The 20,450-nt window shown below is 43.2% G+C and overlaps 1 protein-coding gene across 1 annotated transcript; it reads left to right on the top strand.

Annotated features, from left to right (window-relative positions):
• Positions 1 to 5,627: 5,627 nt before the first annotated feature.
• On the top strand, positions 5,628 to 20,230 carry TXNL1 (thioredoxin like 1). The gene is made up of 8 exons (XM_075854981.1): positions 5,628 to 5,861; positions 7,592 to 7,688; positions 9,655 to 9,828; positions 11,991 to 12,113; positions 12,605 to 12,674; positions 16,025 to 16,197; positions 18,357 to 18,461; positions 19,999 to 20,230. Exons 1-8 carry the CDS (start codon positions 5,764 to 5,766, stop codon positions 20,026 to 20,028), a joined length of 870 nt encoding a protein of 289 aa, XP_075711096.1. The 5' UTR covers positions 5,628 to 5,763; the 3' UTR covers positions 20,029 to 20,230.
• The last annotated feature ends 220 nt before the right edge of the window (positions 20,231 to 20,450 follow it).

Raw genomic sequence — 20,450 nt, 5'->3', positions numbered from 1 at the left:
GCCTTGTTGTCTATCGCCGAGTCCCTTACCAGTACATGATTGGTTAAGTACTGATATAAGATGGAATCAAGCGCTTATATCTAAAGCACCAATGACTTGGCCCGTTTTATGATAATTCCAGGAAGAGCCAGTCATTTCATTGCAAGGATTTTTCCCAATGGCTGAGTGGTCACATTGGGGCCTTCATAGACTGATAATGTTTTCATATTTTGGAAATGTGGCAATGGAACCTGAGAAATTCGACCTGTGAAAAGTGAATCCTATGGAAGTGAATAAATAGTATTTAAGATGTTGGACTACGAATAATGGACTAAATGTATTTATCAAATGTAATCTTGGGAACAAAGGACTTGCTATCACAGATGGAAATGCTCCAATTGGACAGAAATGTGATCAAGGGTATAACTAGAATTTAAAGGGCCCCATAGATAGGGCTTCCCTGTTTTATTGACAGTAAATTGAACTGTAGTAATGCAATAGAAACCTAAAGGGATTGTCTCACTAAGACAACCCCTTTCTATATGCCCTATTATAACTTATGGAAATAATTGGGCAGGGTCCCCCCGCTCAGAACTCCCCTCTGTCAGCCACAGCTTAAAGTATCAGTGTAGCGGACCCAATCCATCCATGTATAACAGGGACAACCATTCCTTTGAATTGGGCCATGTAATACTAAATTTGACCTGCAGTGGCCACTAAAGTGAAAATGTATAGTGGCCGCAGCTTCCTTGCTGATAACAGCGGATGGCCGGTGGTTTCAGAAGCCGGACCTACGGCAATCAGCTAATCGCCAGGTCGACTTCATTTCAAAAAGGGGTTCTCTTGGAATCACACATGCAGTTTTCGATGCCATTTTTTCAGCCAAACACAAGAGTGGATACAAAAGAGAGAAGATATAGCAGTCTTTCCTTTATCCTTTTATTTTCAATTGGATACACTCCTGGCTTTGGCTAAAAAAAACTGCACCAAAAACGGTATAGAAAACAGCATGTGTGATTTTAGTCTAAGGACTCATCCACACAACCATATGACGGTTTATTGCATGGATCTGTAATACGTTGACCTCTGACTGCTATGGGCTTATATAGAACCAGTAAAAAAAAAAAGTTGCCATGCTCCAACTAGAAGCATAAGAAAATATGGTTCATTACGGTGGAACCGTACCACGGCCCACTCTGTATCTACAGCTCCAAAATAAGGACAAATAGGGACTGTGTGCGGCTGTACGTGGTCTGTGTATACGGTTTTGTAAGCTCCTATGGGCAGGGCTCTCTCAGCTAATGTACAGTATAAAACATGTAAAAGGAGGTGTTGCCTATAGCAACCAATAAGAAATCAGCTTATATTTTTTTCAAAGCTGGTCTAAAAATTAAAGCAGTGATCTGATTGGTTGCTATGGGCAACACATCCAGTTCTTGTCTACTGTACTTTTTATACATAAGACCAATTATATCTAGTCTATATTGTGATCTCATGAGCTTATTATATATGTTTTACTATGTAAGGCGCTGAAGGGGATGATGGTTTCATATACAAATTGTCATAAATAATAATAAAGTGGATATGAGACGCCTAGAGCGGCATAGTGTTAATATTTCGTGTCTCTTTTCTGCCTTTCTGTGTGGGATAAATATGATCTTCTACTGTAGGTGCCTTGTATCAAACGTGCGCTCTTTTTGAATTAATATATTTGGATTCTATACAGTCCTTTTTCTGATGGTGGAGATATGTCATCCAAGGGGTTGTCCACCTTTGACAAACTTTTTTTGTTAGAATGTCCCCTGACAATAAACTGATCGCACGTTGTCATTTTGTACATGTGTTTCCTCCAGCCCTTTTGAAGTCCTATAGACAAATGCCATGCCCAGATCATGCTGCATTAGAAGATATACGTCACTGACCACAAAATTGCATAAAAACTCTACAAACCAAAACGCAGTTGTGTGTAGTGCACTTTATATTTTACTATAGACTTTAATGTAACATCTAGCCACACTAGATAAACGTATCAAAAAAGGCTGCAAAAAACGCCATGAAAAACACTGTGCGAATCCAACCTATTATTGCTTGTTGTTTTTACTTTGACTAGTTTGTACCCTGTTAGGGGCTATTTTCAGGGGTTGGAAAACCTCTTAAAAGGCGTTTTCCAGTGTTTTTTTTTTTTTTTTTAAAATCACTGCAACGCTTTTACATTTATCTATTAATGCCCCCTGAATATCGTTATCTACATTTTTATTTTTTAATTTACGATTATTCTCTTTTGTTTACATTGAGAGTTTGTTTACCTCTGTGTGTTCGTTGTCTTGCTCTTCTGGGCATACAGTTCCTGGAATGCACCGCTTGTGTCCCAGCATGCAATGCGCCAGCAGCAGGGACTCATCACGCCTACTACACACAGTTACAAACAATCTCCGTTGCCATTTTACTGCTCTTATTAGATTAGTGAGAGCTAACAGTAAACCTGCAACATATCAGTGCTGTGCCAAACAACATAATGGTAAAAAAAACAACTTCTTTGACCCCAGAGCCTGAGTCCTACAGCAGAGCAGAGCCACTAGTATAGGCTCTGCTCCGTGACTCTGTGGAATCCCCTGACATCACTGTCCATATATGGACAGTGTTGTCAGGGTCTGCCCCAGAGCGGAGTCCCGGGCCGAACGTTAGTATAGGCTCTGCTCCGGGACTCTGGAATCCCCTGACATCACTGTCCATACTAAGGATGCAGCAGCATCCGAAACGCGTAGGCTTTTGAGGACATTACCGCCCGCTTACCCTCACATCAGGACTATTCCTCTGGACTATTTTAATTGAACATCATTAAACTTGGAAACCTGCTTCCATTTTAACTACTCCATACAGCGCTGGAACAACTCTTTCCTCTTCTCCCGGGCCGAACGTTAGTATAGGCTCTGCTCCGGGACTCTGGAATCCCCTGACATCACTGTCCATATATGGACAGTGTTGTCAGGGTCTTCCCCAGAGCGGAGTCCCGGGCAGAGCGCGGGTATAGGCTCTGCTCCGGGACTCTGTGGAAACCCCCGACATCACTGTCCATATATGGACAGTGTTGTCAGGGTCTTCCTCAGAGCCGAAGTCCCAGGCAGAGTGCTAGTATAGGCTCTTCTCCGGGACTCTGTGGAATCGAAATCACTGTCCATATATGGACACTGTTGTCAGGGGCTTCCCCAGAGAAGAGTCCCGGGCAGAGCGCTAGTATAGGCTCTGCTCCGGGACTCTGTGGAATCCCCTAACCCCAGCGCCGTAGTCCTTGTAAGAGCCACTGACTCCAGACATCTAATTTCTTCTGATAGTTTCCGGTCCGAAGCTAGGGGGAAGAAAATTACAGACAAGCCATAATAGCGCAGTAGTGGGCATGCGTGGTAAACAGCAGTGTTTCTCTCCCCTAGTAGCAGACCGGAAACTATCAGAAGAAAGGGAGTATCCGGTCCACCACTTCCCTCAGTGTACAGTGACGTCAGGAATGACGTACCCGTACATTGAACCAGCCGGAAAACGAAACTCAGATCATGGACGGGCTAGCGCCAGAAGTAAAGATTTTGCTACTGGAGAAGCATCACGTGACCAGCGCTAGAATCGGGTGTTAGAAGATGAAATCAAAATGTAAGTATATTACAAATGACATTATTTTTATATGTGCAGTGAAATAGAAATTAGTTAATTGCTTCTGGAAAACCCCTTAAAGGTCTCCCTCACACACACTATTTGTTTATGCGTTTTTAAATTCTTGTAAATAACGCCATGAATTTCAAGCATTTTTTTATAATGTTTTTTTTAAAAGCTTTGATAGGGGTTGCAAAACCTGGTGACAGAACCTCTTTAATCAATAAATAATAAGTCCCCCAAAATGGTGCTATTAAAAAGTACAACTTGTCCCGCAAAAAACAAGACCTTATACAGCTATGTCTACGCAAAAATAAAAAGGTTATAGCTCTTGGAATGCGACGATGGAAAAACTTAAAAAATGGCTTGGTCATTAAGGTCTAAAATAGGCTGGTCATTAAGGGGTTAAGGACGCGAAAGCCGTCTGAAACGCGTTGGCAGCGTGCACTATCTTACATCCACCTTTCTCCGTGGGATATTGTCTCCCTGTTTTACTATCTCTATAATAAAATTGGAACATGCTTCCATTTTAAACTACCTACCTTCCAGGAATTATTTTTGCGCTGGAATCCGCCTTATACTATTGCCTACTTCCATACACCGTGTGCCGACACGAGGACCCGGGCGCAGCTGAATTCTGCTGAAGGTGAGCTGGAGGTTTTCCTTCCATATATATTTTCTACAAAGGGTAATAGGACCATGGCAAGTTGGTTTTAAGGTGGTGAATGTCCTTGCAGTCTCACACGAGCATGTTCGGTCCGTAAAGAACGGAACGTATTTTGCCGGCAAGTCCCGGACCGAACACACAGCAGGGAGCCGGGCTCCTAGCATCATACTTATGTACGACGCTAGGAGTCCCTGCCTCGTTGCGGGACAACTGTCCCGTACTGTAATCATGTTTTCAGTACGGGACAGTAGTTCCACGGAGAGGCAGGGACTCCTAGCGTCGTACATAAGTATGATGCTAGGAGCCCGGCTCCCTGTACTGAGTTCGGTCCGGGACTTACGGCCGAAATACGTTCCGTTCTTTACGGACCGAACATGCTCGTGTGAATCCAGGCTAAGAGCGATGTTCATTAGAGGCTTTCCTCTTAATTGGTGATAGGATCCGTCACATTAACAATAACGACCCGTCATATTATTTAACCCGCACGGTGAATGCTGTTTTTGTTTACTCCGCTTCACAAAAAAAAAACAGAAAAAAAAATGTATCAAAATGGTGCTATTAAAAACTTCAACTCATGCCGCAAAACAATAGCCATCAACCAGCTTCATCGTTGTAAAAATAAAAAAGTTATGCTCTTGGAATGCGACGACAAAACAAAAAATAAATACATTTGGTATCGCCATAATCGTAATAAAGTTTACATGTAGTGCACCATGAACCCTGTAAAAACACACCCCAAAAGTCAATGGCGGAATTGCGTTTTCTTTCCACCCCCCTAAAAAGTTATAGATTTTATGTACCACAAAATGGTGTCTTTAAAAAAATATGAGTCCTCCTGCAAAAAACAAGCCCTCAAACAGCAATATCGACGGAAAAAAAAAAGTTATGGCTCTTGGAATGCGCCAATGAAAAACAAAACAAAAAAAAAACACTACCCGCTAAAATAGGTGTCGTTCTTAAGGTGTTAATGGTTACCGCTGTCTCTCTAGATTATATTTACATATGAGCTGAATTGTACAAAATTATAAACAGTGGTATTTTTTATTGCTATATTAAAATTTTGGACAGTGTACAAATATATTCCTAATTTTCTTTGTTGCAGAGGTTGTACTTAATATATATATATATATAAAATAAAACATGCAATCCTATTTTACAACATACCCACGAAAATTCTCGGTGTGTTTATTTCGCCTCACTGTCCCACCCCGCCATTTTCTCGAAGCCTCAACTTTAGGAACGAGAGAGATGCGCGATCAATAGTCAGGTGATCTCTCCAGATCACGTGACTTAGAGTCAGCCTGGACGTAACAGGTGTGCCAGGAAGCAAGATGGCGGCCGCTGCTCCTGGACGTCACGTGGTCCGGCATGCCGCCGCGTTGCATTGTGGATCTAGGGAACAGTCAGGGCCCGGCGTGACACGGCAGAAACGAGCGAGTTGTGGTGCCGGTACATAGAGGAAGCTGTGCTGGAAAATGGTGGGGGTGAAGGTGATCGGGGGAGATGCGGAATTCCAGCCGGAGCTCAGCTCGGCCGGCTCCAGGCTCAGTGTGGTTAAGTTCACCATGAGAGGGTAAGGATGAGGAGCTGAGCTCCCCGGGGGTCGATGCTGGGCATAGATGTATATGACAGAGACCATGGCCGCTGTGACCATATGACTGACCGTACCCTGATCATACAAGACAGCTGTCATTTCAGGTCATGTCCAAAGGTTGTGACCCTCCAGACTTCTTCCTGTCACTGTACGACAAATGGCATTTAATGAAAGGGGTTTTCTAAGCATGAGCAGTGATGGCCTCTATAGATATACCATCAATGTCTCTTCTCTCGGGGTCCGCCAATGTCTATGAATGAAGGGTCTGGGCATCTGGAACACCCCATTCACCTCACCCTATTCTCATAGATCCCACTTGTCAGACCACCGCCAATCAGATGTTGATGCTATATCTAACCAAAGTGCATATTGGTGGAATACCCCTTTCAACCATTTTCAAGAGACATATATGCTTGCTGTCACTGAATAAAAACACTTGTTTACATCCAGAGACTGAAAACCAACACAGACCTAATACTTCTCACAGCTGAGATTTTGTTACAACTGTTTCCAGTCTAGACAATCCTTTGTGAGCTAAATACAACACTGACTGCGCAAATCTCTCTCCTGTCCCGATATTTTGATACAATGTGTTAGTTCAGGTAAAATGTATTAGGGCCTGTTCACATCAGTGTCCGGTTCCGTTCATGGGGGCCCTTGAAGCTTTCCGTCGGAGGAAACCATCAATGGAAAGGCCATTGCTTCCGTTTGCATTACCACTGATTCACCACGGGGTTCCGTTGATGGGTGCCTCCGACGTAAAGGTCTGACAGAACCCATCAACTGAACCTGATGCTGATGTGAACAGTCCCTTAGTCGGGAGTCCAGCCTGTTTAGCTCACAAGATTGTCTATATTGGATACAATGCTCAGCTGTGAAAAATATTAGGCCTATTCAGGTTTTTCAGCCTTTGTATGTAAACAAGAATGTTCCCATTCACTGACAAGAGGCAGAGATCTTGTTTTTAAAAAAAAAATAAAAATAATTTGTATTCCAAGTGACTGACACTAGGGGGCATGAACACAAACATACACGCTCAGTCTATAGTGTTTCCAGAGCTGTATTCAGTTTTCTTGGTTGTCATTGGCAACAGTCTACAAGCCTGTCGACAGATGTGTCCTTGTCACCTGTACAGTGCCTTTAGGGAATTTGTGCAGGATCAGTGGGGGCTTCAGTGGTTGGTAAATGGGCCGTGCTGATGTGCCTGCGAACACCGCTGTTCAGGGCAAACTTAAAGGGAACACTCCGCGCTGCAGCTCCTTCATCCTCAGGATCGGTGGGGGTCCCCACCGTACTTTAAATGATTGCATATCCTAGCCATCCATGATTTCCATTTGGCATAATAGGGTGTATAGACAGGGGTTGTCTTCATGTGACAGCCCCTTTTAATATAGGACTAATGAATCTATGCCCCTACAGACTGCTAGAAGTGCATTCTGGGAGTTGTAGTCTCACAAGAGGTTGCATCCTTCTGTTTTATGTAGGTGCGTATGATGCCCTATATATGACGTGCTACAATCCCCATCTACCGTAGGTCTATGAATCAGCGCTGCTCATCTGGGCTTAGTAATAAGATGGCCTGCTTTAGTCTAATCTCTATTAAGCAGATTGGGTTGATCCGGTCACCAGTCCTCCGTGTCCTCGTACTCCATCCCCGCAGTGATAGCCTCTCTTTTGCCTCTCTATTTATCGCGGTTGCTGTTTTGCAGGTGCGCCCCATGTGTGAGGATAGCGCCGGTGTTCACATCGCTGAGTAATAAGTATCCACAAGCCTTCTTTCTGGAAGTCGATGTACATCAGTGCCAAGTAAGTAATCTGCCCACTGACTATTTGTGTCATGGTCCCTATGTGGCCTGCTATAGTCTTACTTCAAGGGGTTTTCCACTTCAGAAATCCTAACTAGTTAGAAGGGTCCTTTGACAATTAGCTGATCACGAAGGTTCTCACTGCTGGGACCCCCAGTGATCAACTGTATTCTGGCAGGAAGGCCCCATGAACACGAGCGTGTTCGTTCCGTGATATACGGTCCACATGTCCCGGACCGAACGCACTGCAGGGAGCCGGGCTCCTAGCATTATACTTATCCAGGTGTGACTGCCTCGCTGCGGGACAACTGTCCCGTACGGTAATCATGTTTTCAGTACGGGACAGTAGTTCTGCGGACAGGCAGGGACTCCTAGCGTCGTACATAACTATGATGCTAGGAGCCCGGCTCCCTGCAGTGTTTTCGGCTGGGACATGTGGCCGACATGCGGACCAAACACGGTCGTGTGCATGGGGCCTTAGTGTTCAATTTCCATGCAGCGCCGCCGCAGGGGAAATGAAGCATTACACAGTGTCCATTCATATCAATGTGTTGTCTGTGTCATACAGGACAGGTCCTCCAGAGAGAGAGACACTCTTGTAACCACTCTCGCCAAGAAACTAGGATCCTGAGCAGAGAACCCCCCCCCCCCATTAAAGCCGCTCTGTCACCAGTTTAATCTCTATCTCCTACCTAATCTAATAAACGCGTTAATGTAGATAACTGTTTTATTGTTTTTTTTTTGGAAAAACATTTAACATTTTTTCTAAATGACCAACTGGGCGGTTTTTTTTTCGTTTCACCAAGTGGGCGTTGGAAAGTGTATGATGCGGACCAATCATCGTCATACATTTCTCTTCATGCCCAGCTTTATTCACATCACAGCGTAATCTCCGCTAGAATCGCAAGATCACGCCGTGCCAGGACGATTATCCTCCTCCTCAGCAGCAGTCCTGGCATAGCTGGAGGCGATGTCTGGTCGTTCTCCCATCGCTCTAGTGAAGGAGCTGCGGGAGGAAGTGACGTCCCAGCGTGATCTTGCAAGATCACGCTTTGCTGTGAATAAAGCTGGGCATGAATGAAGAGAAGTGTATGACGATGATTGGACAGCGTCATACACTTTTCTTTACAACGCCCACTTGGTGAAACGAAGAAAAAAAACACCCAGTTGGGCATTTAGAAAAAATTTGCATAAATCTAAAATTGATCAAAACTTTGTCAAATAAAAGTTTTTCAAACAAAACAAAAAATAGGAGTTATCTGCATCAAAGTGTTTATTAGATTAGGTAGGCGATAGAGATTAAACTGGTAACAGAGCCACTTTAATCCCAAATTCTCTTATAGGGTATATGAAAATGGGTTTTCTAAACTAGATAACCCGTTTAATTTAACTGCTGCCCTGATCACTCACAGTCCTTTGTGCAGGATATGAAATATACCCCCTATCTCATCAGTGGTTCAGACTCCGGGTATTCCCCTCTCTTATGCTTTATACTGCAGCTCTGCTTGTTCTGACTGGCTGCTGTATTTATGCAGGATGGCATTGTTTGGAGAGCGGCTTTCAATGTATTCCTATATGATGCAGCATCAGCCTGTCTCCTCTGCCTCGTGCTAGTGATGGGTTTCTCAATGTCAGTTTTTACACAGAAGGCAGTGAGAAGCTGCATCTCATAGAAATATAGTCCCAAAAACAAACAAACAATGGAAGTCTATGGGAGAAAAACGCTAAACTAACATCATGCTGCGATTTACGAAAAATGGCACCAAAAGCGCAGAAAAGAAAACACTGTACCAAATATAACACGCTTTGTAATGCATTTTAATATTTCCCCATTGACTTTCAGCTAACTGCCGGATGTGGCATTTGTTGCTAAAAAAACGATGTTTTTTTGTAAAAACGAAAGCACCCTAACATGATTTTTGGTTGGTATGGTATTTTTACTTTTGCTTGTTGCGTTTCCGTTTTAGGGTACAGCTGCAGCCAATAATATATCCGCAACACCCACGTTTTTATTCTTTCGAAATAAAGTGAAAATTGACCAGTACCAAGGTGCCGACCCGGCCGGCCTAGAAGAGAAGATCAAACAGCACTTAGAAAATGATCCGGGGAACAACGAGGACACAGATATTCCTAAAGGCTACGTACGTATCGGGAGGATGAGATGCTCACTTTTATGAAACAAGCAAATCGCCAATAAAATAAATTCTAAGTTCTTTGAATATATACTAAAAGTAAAGTTTATGAAATATGGAAAATTTCTAAAATGTTCTGCTTGCTGCCAGTGAATGGTAACTTTCTTGAAGCTGACCAGCTGTCCTGACCTAATGCTTATCACAGCTGAGAGTTTGTTAAAATTGTATCCAGTCTAGACAAGCGCCACTGTAAGCCCAATCCGTCAGTCAGCTGGACTGACGGCAGCTCCAAATACTCTTAATACTGATCAAATCAAAGTTGAACAATATTTTTTGGGGAGAGTGGCGATGTGTAAGAAAATAAATAAATTCCTAAACTTAACTTTAATTTTATACCTGACAGGCACATATATAAGGCTCTGACTAAGGTATGGACTTTTAGGGATTTTGTTAGGCCCTCGGCTCCCATAGCATCCCATTGATTGCATTGCGAAGGAAGCTCATGGGTTGACAAATGGAGCCTCCTCCCTTCGTTCACACTCCCTGTGGCATCTAAGGGTTAAACAAACAGAATGGGTGGTATCTCCGATACTGGATGATCACACCCAACTCCCTCTGGTTGTAGTGCAGCTATACTGGTCCTTCTCTATGAATTAGAATATCATCAAAAAGTTCATTTATTTCAGTAATTCAATTCAAAAAGTGTCTCTCATACATTCTATATATTCATTACACACAGAGGGATCTATTTCCAGCATTTTTTTCTTTTAATGTTGAGGATTATGGGAACAGTTAATGAAAACCCAAAATTTAGTGTCTCAGAAAATTAGAATATTATAGAAGCCCAATATCAAAAATTATTTTTAATACCAAAATGTTGTCCTACTGAAATGTATGTCCAGTATCTGCCCTCAATACTTGGTCAGGGCTCTGACTGCATGAATTACTGCATCAATGCGATGTGGCATGGAGGCGGTCAGCCTGTGGCACTGCTGAGGTGTTATCAATGCGGCGTGGCATGGAGGCGATCAGCCTGTGGCACTGCTGAGGTGTTATGGAAGCCGTCTAGCAGGACATTTCCCAGCTCTTCATGCTTCCCTCTGCTGACAAGTTTTATGGTGATGCTGATTTCATTTTCCAGCGGGACTTGGCACCAGACTGCCAAAACTACCAATACCTGGTGTAATAACCACAGTGTCACTGCGCCTGATTGGCCAGCAAACTCGCCTGACCTAAACCCCATGGAGAATCTATAGGGTATTATCAAGAGGAAGATGAGACACCAGACCCAACAATGCAGACGAGCTGAAGGCCGATATCAAAGCAACCTGGGCTTCCATAACACCTCATCAGTGCCACAGGCTGATCGCCTCCATGCCACGCCGCATTGATTACACCTCAGCAGTGCCACAGGCTGATCGCCTCCATGCCACGCCGCATTGATAACACCTCAGCAGTGCCACAGGCTGATCGCCTCCATGCCATGCCGCATTGATAACACCACAGCAGTGCCACAGGCTGATCGCCTCCATGCCACGCCACATTGATAACACCTCAGCAGTGCCACAGGCTGATCGCCTCCATGCCACGCCACATTGATAACACCTCAGCAGTGCCACAGGCTGATCGCCTCCATGCCACGCCGCATTGATAACACCTCAGCAGTGCCACAGGCTGATCACCTCCATGCCACGCCACATTGATAACACCTCAGCAGTGCCACAGGCTGATCACCTCCATGCCACGCCGCATTGATGCAGTAATTCATGCAAAAGGAGCCCCGACCAAGTATTGAGGGCATATACTGGACAGACTTTTCAGTAGGACAACATTTTGGTATTAAAACTCATTTTTGATATTGGGCTTATATAATATTCTAATTCTCTGAGACACTAAATTTTGGTTTTCATTAACGGTTACCATAATCATCAACATTAAAGGAAAAAAGATGCTGGAAATAGATCCCTCTGTGTGATGAATCTGCATAATATGGGAGGTTCAGCAGGAACGGGCCTTGCTGTTTTCTCATGCGTAGCTGTCAGATGCCATAAAACAGAATTATGACCTTTACTGATTCCAAGTGTTTCTTCCCTTGTCCAATCTGGCCATTTTTTAATCTATTTCTCTGATAATAACTTGTAGTATTGTCCTTGTTCTCGCTCCACTTGTAGATGGATTTGATGCCGTTTATAAGTAAAGCTGGATGTGAATGTCTTAATGAAAGCGATGACCACGGGTTTGAAAACTGTTTACGGAAAGACCCAACATACCTGGAGTCAGACTGCGATGAACAGGTGAGCCGCCTCGCCGTATTTTTTTACATAGATGTTTATACAAAACCCTCTTAGCCAGTCAGAAGCTCTGAGAGGGCCCACATGTTTTCCTTGGCACCTATCAGGACTTTCTGCTGGGACAAGTGTATGGGACAGGAAAGCATCAATACAAACCTCTGCGGTTTGTATTGCCTGAGGGGGCTCACGTCTGCATTCGGCCCGAATAAAAGCTCCAAGCGCCACCACCTGGGACCCCCCTGATTCCTATTTGTCTGAGGTATCCTTGGGCCCTTGTATATCAATATTGGGATATCCGCTTGTAAGTTTTTTTATTTTGGAATATTTCCCCTCTCCCTTATTCCGATCCTTCTTGCATACAGGAGTGGGAATATCCTAATGGTGATGTGCAAAGGGCCTCATATATATATATATACTTTCCATACTTGTTAGGGAAAAAAAATGAAACCATTTTCAATGTGGTCTTATTTCTCTGCCCTTCTATGTCTTCTCAGCTCCTGATCACTGTCGCTTTCAACCAGCCTGTGAAGTTGTACTCCATGAAGCTCCAGGGTCCTGATAATGGTGAGTGACATGCAGTATATAGACTTTGATCTCTGCCATATTAACCTTGTATAATCTGCTGCTGCCCCAGTAAGACCACCGGCTCTCACACACTTTCCAAGGGAAGTCTATTTTACAGTGACCACTTAAAGGACACACAAATTATCCTACTCTCTTATCTTCATTTGGAAACGTGACTTAAAGAGGCTCTGTCACCAGATTATAAGTGCCCTGTCTCCTACATAATGTGATCGGCGCTGTAATGTAGATAACAGCAGTGGTTTTTATTTTGAAAAACGATCATTTTTGAGCAAGTTATGAGCAATTTTAGATTTATTCTAATTAGTTTCTTAATGACCAACTGGGTGTGTTTTTACTTTTTACCAAGTGTGCGTTGTGGAGAGAAGTGTATGAGGCTGACCAATCAGTGACCAATCAGCGTCATACACTTCTCTTCATTGCAGCCCAGCTTGTTTCACTGCACAGCGTGATCTCGCGAGATCACGCTGTGACGGGACTTCCTCCTACAGGTCCTTCATGGAAGAGTCAACAGACATCGCCTCCAGCCGTGCCAGGACGTTTATCCGAATATGCAGCGGCTGGAGGCGATGTCTGTTCAGTCTTCCATGAAGAACCTGTGGGAGGAAGTCCCGTCACAGCGTGATCTCGTGATACTAAATCATGAACTTTCCTGTGATCCTAAATCATTATGCGCTTTCTAGTTGCTGTGACCCTCCGTGATGGAGTAGCTAACTTCTCCTATTTGACATCGAGGAGGGAAGTAGCTAACCTCTCCTACTATTTAGGCTTCAATAGAAATAATTATAACTAAAGCCTGGGACAAACCTGTTCAACAACCTCTGCCCGCCCGAAGTCCCAGACTTCCTATGCTGTATTTAGATGCCACTTTACTTGTTTCTCTAATGCCAATTTGTAAACAAAAGGCCAAGTAGCGGTCCCTTGGCGCACATTAATTCCGCTGAAGATGTGAGTGCTTTTTCCTTTCATCAGACCATGGCATTTACTTTCAAATTCCTTTAACATTTTAATTACATAACCAAAGGGGAAAACTCTTCACTATTCCCCAGCCTGCTCCTCCCGCATCACTACCCTCGTTACCCAAGCACCGCCATACTGGCGTCCTCACGCTGACTGCACTTAGACCTTGTGTTCCTTTGTTAAAGCGAAGTGGAAGTAAACTCTGAAGTATTCTGATTATTTCCATTTGTACCTTGTTTTTATGTATTTTACCCAGTTGTGATTAACCTTGGTGGTTTTACTCTTTGTCCTCTGTTTTATTCTTAAATGAATATTAACTTAGAGCAATATTTCTTTCTAAAGGCTTTACAATCGCATTATTGTGATTGACCACTAGAGGGCAAAATCCATAACATAGTGCCGACATATTCTGCAGCATTTTACAACTGGGGAAGCAGTTGTAGGAGAGAGGTCCCTGCCCATAGCAGCTTACACTCTACAGGAGAGAGGTCCCTGCCCATAGCAGCTTACACTCTACAGGAGAGAGGTCCCTGCCCATAGCAGCTTACACTCTACAGGAGAGAGGTCCCTGCCCATAGCAGCTTACACTCTACAGGAGAGAGGACCCTGCCCATAGCAGCTTACACTCTACAGGAGAGAGGTCCCTGCCCATAGCAGCTTACACTCTACAGGAGAGAGGTCCCTGCCCATAGCAGCTTACACTCTACAGGAGAGAGGTCCCTGCCCATAGCAGCTTACACTCTACAGGAGAGAGGTCCCTGCCCATAGGAGCTTACACTCTACAGGAGAGAGGACCCTGCCCATAGCAGCTTACACTCTACAGGAGAGAGGTCCCTGCCCATAGGAGCTTACACTCTACAGGAGAGATGACTCTACACATAAGAGCTTACACTCTACAGGAGAGAGGTCCCTGCCCATAGGAGCTTACACTCCTCAGGAGAGATGACCCTACACATAAGAGCTTACACTCTACATTGACCATTTAGTCCGGATCCTTATAGGACCCGCTCTTAACTGAGCCGTCAGTGCAGCTGACCTGACAATCGGCTGAGAGCGCTGGATACTGTTCCTTTGTATACAGGATAAATAGAAGCTGTATCGTAAACAGTAAAAACATTTTTTGAAATAAGTCCATTCAAAAATTGCTTAGAAACAAATAACATATTGATTTAATAAAGAAATAAAAAAGAATAATATTTCCGTAGGTGTACATAGACTTTAAGGACCAGCTATTCTGGCAGTGGTTTTTAATTTTTTTAAGGCGTTTTACTATGTGGGGTAAACATATGATAGTACGGAATGCAGCGATACCAATTATGTATAGTGTTTTATTTTTTTCTGTGTGTGTGTATATATATATATGTGTGTGTGTGTCCCCGGTCCTGAGTTGTGGGGCCATGAGACTGTTCTTCTCTGTCGTATATACTTGTTCCTGTCGTGATATGTTTATACTGGTGTAACATTACCTTATTTCCTAATACATAAGAGAACCTTGAATTAGAAAAGTTCATTACTTACCACTTTCAACCTATCTGCCTGCTGTCAGAGAATAGAAACCATCTTGTGCCTCCAGGTTGATACATTTGATTTACACTGAAACAATGTAGCGATATAATGGGCACAGGAGAGACATTTGTGCTACTCGTGTATTAAGTTCAGATAACAGACTGGATATAATTGTAACACATCCTCAGCACATTTACTGACAGGAAACAGAGGTCTTGAAAAAGGTGAAGAAATGAAACCGTATATTAGAACGTTGCAGAACTTAGGCAGGGATTGAGCTTTTATTTAATAGAAACCCCTTTTGGAGGAGTTTAATAAATTTTTCTGATCGTAGAAACAACTCTTCTATGTACAGCGCGCTGTGTCACCAACGCGGCTTCCGGACGTCTGGTGATCACATGACGAATCACATGATCGCTTTATAGATCTATAGGTTATTGCTGCTTTTCTTGGCAGACCTAGTTCAGGTGTGTGTGACTGCAGTCACCACTAGGGGGAGCTTATTGTAGTAAATTGAGACTAAACGTACATGCATGGCTATGTACATAGGGTGGGGGCTGTAACATTAATCCTAACCTATCTATCTACAATCTGTGCCAGAATGATGTCCTGGATGACGCCATGCTAATGGAGTACATGACGTGACTAAGAGGTGTCGTGAAAGGTGCCCCATTTATTATGAGTGTTTTACACCTATCTCAACAATTTTAAAAATGCAACATTTTTTTAAAAGTGTCACCAAATTTTCAAACACAGGCGACTTAGAACCCAATTGTGATAAATAGAGAATGTAAATTTGCCATCAGTTCTGAGGTAAAACACCCAGAGTACTGACATGGTTAAAATAAACTTGTTTCTCTCTGTAGGTCAAGGTCCAAAGTTTGTCAAAATCTTCATAAACCTCCCCCGCTCTATGGATTTCGATGAAGCGATGAGGAGCGAACCCACCCAAGCTATTGAGCTGATGGCGGATGATATTAAGGAGGACGGCATCGCACAGCTCCGCTATGTCAAGTTCCAGAATGTAAACAGTGTAACGGTAAGTAACGCCAGCGGAGGCTCTGTACACCCAGTTAGGAAGCTTTCCCAAATTATACCTCCGACAGGAGCCCCTGGGATATATACCACTGTATACAGGTACTGCACCACTAGGCTCCCGTTGTAGAAAACCTCACGCTACGCTGAAAAACAAGGCATGCCGGCCCAGCGGAAACCGAAAGGACACTCCTCTGGCACAGGTTGCACGACCAAAGATCGCGGTGTCGTTGCGGCCTGCAGGTTGCCGCCACGAGCAGGTTTGAATTTCTGGCGTCTGTCGCAGCAACCTGCGGGTCACAACGTGGCCATGTTCACTTTCATTAACTGCAATGTACGCGGGGAGGCACCTCGATCGTTGGTCCTGCGACCTGCGTTACGGCATAAGTTGACCTGTAGCCTTCGCCTTAACCCCTTAAGGACACGGCCAATTTTGGCCTCGAGGACAGAGCAATTTTTTTTACATTTCCCTCTTTGCATCCCGACGCTCATAACGCTTTTATTTTTTGTACGACGTAGTTGTATGAGACTTTGTTTTTTGCGGGACGAGTTGTACTTTATGTAGGTACCATTTTTTGGTACAAATACATTATCGTGTAATTTCTATAAATTTTTAATTAGATTCAAATGCAGAAAAAAAGCAGTTGTGCAGCAGTTTTAATATTTATTTTTGTTACACCATACACCGATCATCATAAATAATGTTATACATTTGTTGTACAGGTTGTTACGGTCGTGGCGATACCAAATATGTCTATATTATTTCATGTTTTGGGACTTATATTTTAAAAAGTTGATTTATTATAAAAAATTTGTATTTCTGTGTATTTTATTTACTTTTTATTTATTTACCATTATTTTTTTTTTTACATTCATTTAACTTTTTTTTTAATCCCATAAAGGGATTTATCATTTAGATTTTTATTTTGTAACTGTAATGTACTGGCATAGATCTATATGCCAGTACATTAGCCTGTTACTGATCGTACACAGGCAGTTGTTAGGGCATACCTCAGTATGCCCTAACAACACGAAATATGTTCAGACAGCCCTGGGGTCCTTTAATGGACCCTGGGCTGTCTGGCCATATGAGTTGTTGGCTTTGATCGCGTCACAGTTATTTTCTGTGACGCGATCAATGTGCAGTCCCCACTCCTTGAACGCCGCGATCAGCTGTCATCGCGGCGTTCAAAGGGTTAACAGCGGAGAGAAGATGTTTCTTTTCTCTCAGTTGTCAGAGCGGGGCTGTGGCTGTGTATTACAGCCGTTGCCCCGCTCTGTCGCGCGCAGGGACGCTGTCACACAGGACGAGTATGCTCGTCCTAATGCGCGAAGTGCTCGCTGCTCAGGACGAGCATACTCGTCCTGTGTCGGCAACCAGTTAAAGTGGTTGTCCAGGATAACAAAAACAGGTTTGTCTTTTTTTTCCTTTCTCCCAGAAACCGCGCCACTCTCGTCCACGGCCTGTGTTCGGGTATAGCACTACCCTCCCACAACCAGATGCACCTTATCTTCCTGTAACATGGGGTTAAGAATCGTCTCTTTGCGGGGTTCTCGTAGTCTAGATCTGCTTTAGCTGCTTCTGACATGGAGAGAACATTGTGCTCATCAGTGACTTTTTTTTAATTTTTTTAAACAAATCTATTTTAGTTTTTTTTTACATTTTTCTTAGAATGATTTATTGAAGAATTTTTTTCATATATATATATATATATAATTTATTTATTTTAATTTATAATGTGTAGTATAAATGTGGAGAGCAGCCTTGTCATGGAGGCATGAAATACACTCGGTCTTGCAGGGGTTAACACAAGATTCCGGGACGGTACGGGCCGTTCTGTGAAGGTCCTTTTCTCGGCCATAATTGGAGAGGCTGCGTCGGGCTCATTGCTTCATCGCCCCGGCTCTCATAGATAAATTATTTTTCCGTTTCGTTTTTCCTCGGCTTGCGCGGCGCACAGGTGGCTGCTCCGATATGACATTGCTAGGACAGTTTCAATTTGTGAAATCTGTGAAATTTGTTAGGCTAATTTCTACGTGAACTAATTAAATTATGTCTTTTATTGCTCGGCCACCTGATCCCACAAAAGTGCGTTCACACCAGATTTATCATCTCTATCCCCCAGTGTCGTCTTAACCGGCCACTAATCATTCTTCTTTCAGCTATTTGTCCAGTCCAATCAGGGTGACGAGGAGGCGACAAGAATCACGTACTTCACTTTTATCGGGACCCCAGTACAGGCAACAAACATGAACGACTTCAAGAGGGTGAGAGTGGGAACTGATCGGGGGAGGGTCGTGTATAGATCAGAACAGTGCTAAAAAAAAATATATATATATATATATATATATAATAATTTTTTATTTGTTTAGCCATTCTCCACTATTATCAGATCACGCCTGATGCTACACAGAACAGTTTCTATGATAACATTAGGGTAGATAATTTCTATGTTTTGTTCCCTAATCTCCGCTCATTAACACCGCATCGTTTTTAGGTCCAAATTTCTGTGCGGGTTAATTTTTGAATACATGTTTATACTGGTTGGAGCTCCGTTTTTCTGATGCAAATACCCTGCACAGACATATTCAAATTCTGCCTGCTGCCACTAGAGGGAGCTCACTGCATACTGTTATATTATTGCTTTTTATCTACACAGGAAGCTCCCTCTAGTGGTAACTTGCAGAATTGTATCAATTATTTCTATGCAGGGGATTTGGAGCTCTGTATCAGAAAAATGGAGTTCTGACTGCAATAAAAATATATTAAGAAATGAATCGGCACAGATTTTTGAATCTATACAGATTGAGTGTTTTAAAGGTAGATGTTCGGTTTAAGATGACATTGATAAAAGATGGTCAGCGTATCCTGATGATATGTGACATTCAGTGGCTATCTCATGTCCATTAGTGACCCGCAGACTGTTCTGTCAGGGGAGGAAATAGGTCAGGTTAAATTTTTAAAACATGCGATCCTATTGTTTTACTCCCAGGTTTTCCTTGCTCCCAATACAGAAATAACATGACCATTAGGCCAACCCAAATGGGTCACGGTGGAGTCGGAGGAGATATGTAGTTGTGGTCGACAATTATCTTGTGTCTATGGCCAGCAGTACAAGTAACTCTGAGGGTGGGCTTCACTTTCTTGCCATAAGCATTCATTTGGGCAGGATCTTTCTGGATAATATAGGGTCTGCAGCCCCTGGTATGGATTTCCAAGAGTCGTTTGTTTTAGATGAGATGGAAAATAAGATAATTATTTGTAATGTTTTTGTGCCCTTTTTCGAGTTAAAAATTTCAATGGAGAATGAACCAGACTTGCTGGATCAGATTTTAGGTCCGATTTCTGAGCGTCTTGTCCAGGGCTTAAACATTGATGGCCTATCCTTAGGATCTGACCCCTGTGGATCAGCAGAATGAAGGGGCCGATTGGAGGGAGCCTCTAGTATATCAGACCCCCACCGATCAAACATTGATGGCACATCCTCATGGAACGGAGGAGAATTAAAGGGGTTTTTAGTTTCAGAAAGTAATAGCATTCAAGTGAATGGGGCCGGGATGCCGCTGAAAAACTTTGAATGGGTCACGGCGCTACACGAGCGCTGCAGCCCGATTCATTCTAAGAATCGGTGGGGGTCCTGACAGTCGGAGCCTTACCGATCAGAAACCAATGGCATATCTTAGCGATATGCCGTCACTTGAGACAGGAATAACGCTTTAATAGAGCATTTTTAGGATTTTTTATTTTTGTGTATTTTTTTGTGTTCCTTTTTAAATGTTTCTAACGTTTCGTCTTTCCTTTCAGGTTGTAGGCAAGAAAGGAGAAAGTCACTGAGCCGCGTCCAATGGCTGGAAAGTTACTGGAACATGTTCTGGGTCATCGCAACAAGAGCGTTATTCGAAAGATTTAATGTTCCATTCAGAAAAACATCCCAATAAATCAGTTGCTTTTTGTTAAGCGGATTTTCATAACTGTGATTTTATTGGAAAGTGGCTCTGCCCATTTGTAAATAAATAGGACTACTTTTGCCAAATCACCTTTGTGTCTCTGAAGGCTTTAATGGGCGTCATATTTATGTCATGTAACATTGTGTCTGGAACCAAGAAGCTCGGGCGATGGGCGCATTTACACAAAATTATACCGAAAAATGGGAACAGGGGTTGCGTCTTTTTCCTTGATGGGGATTCATTTCCGGTCTCGTCTTATAGTCCAAATAATAGGTAGAAGTGAAGCCATATGTCAGAGGTGATCATCAG

Source organism: Rhinoderma darwinii, chromosome 1, assembly GCF_050947455.1.
Source record: "Rhinoderma darwinii isolate aRhiDar2 chromosome 1, aRhiDar2.hap1, whole genome shotgun sequence".
In the NCBI taxonomy this organism is placed as follows: domain Eukaryota; kingdom Metazoa; phylum Chordata; class Amphibia; order Anura; family Rhinodermatidae; genus Rhinoderma; species Rhinoderma darwinii.
Note: the sequence above shows the minus strand (reverse complement) of the source record. Positions and strands in the feature narration are given on the sequence as shown.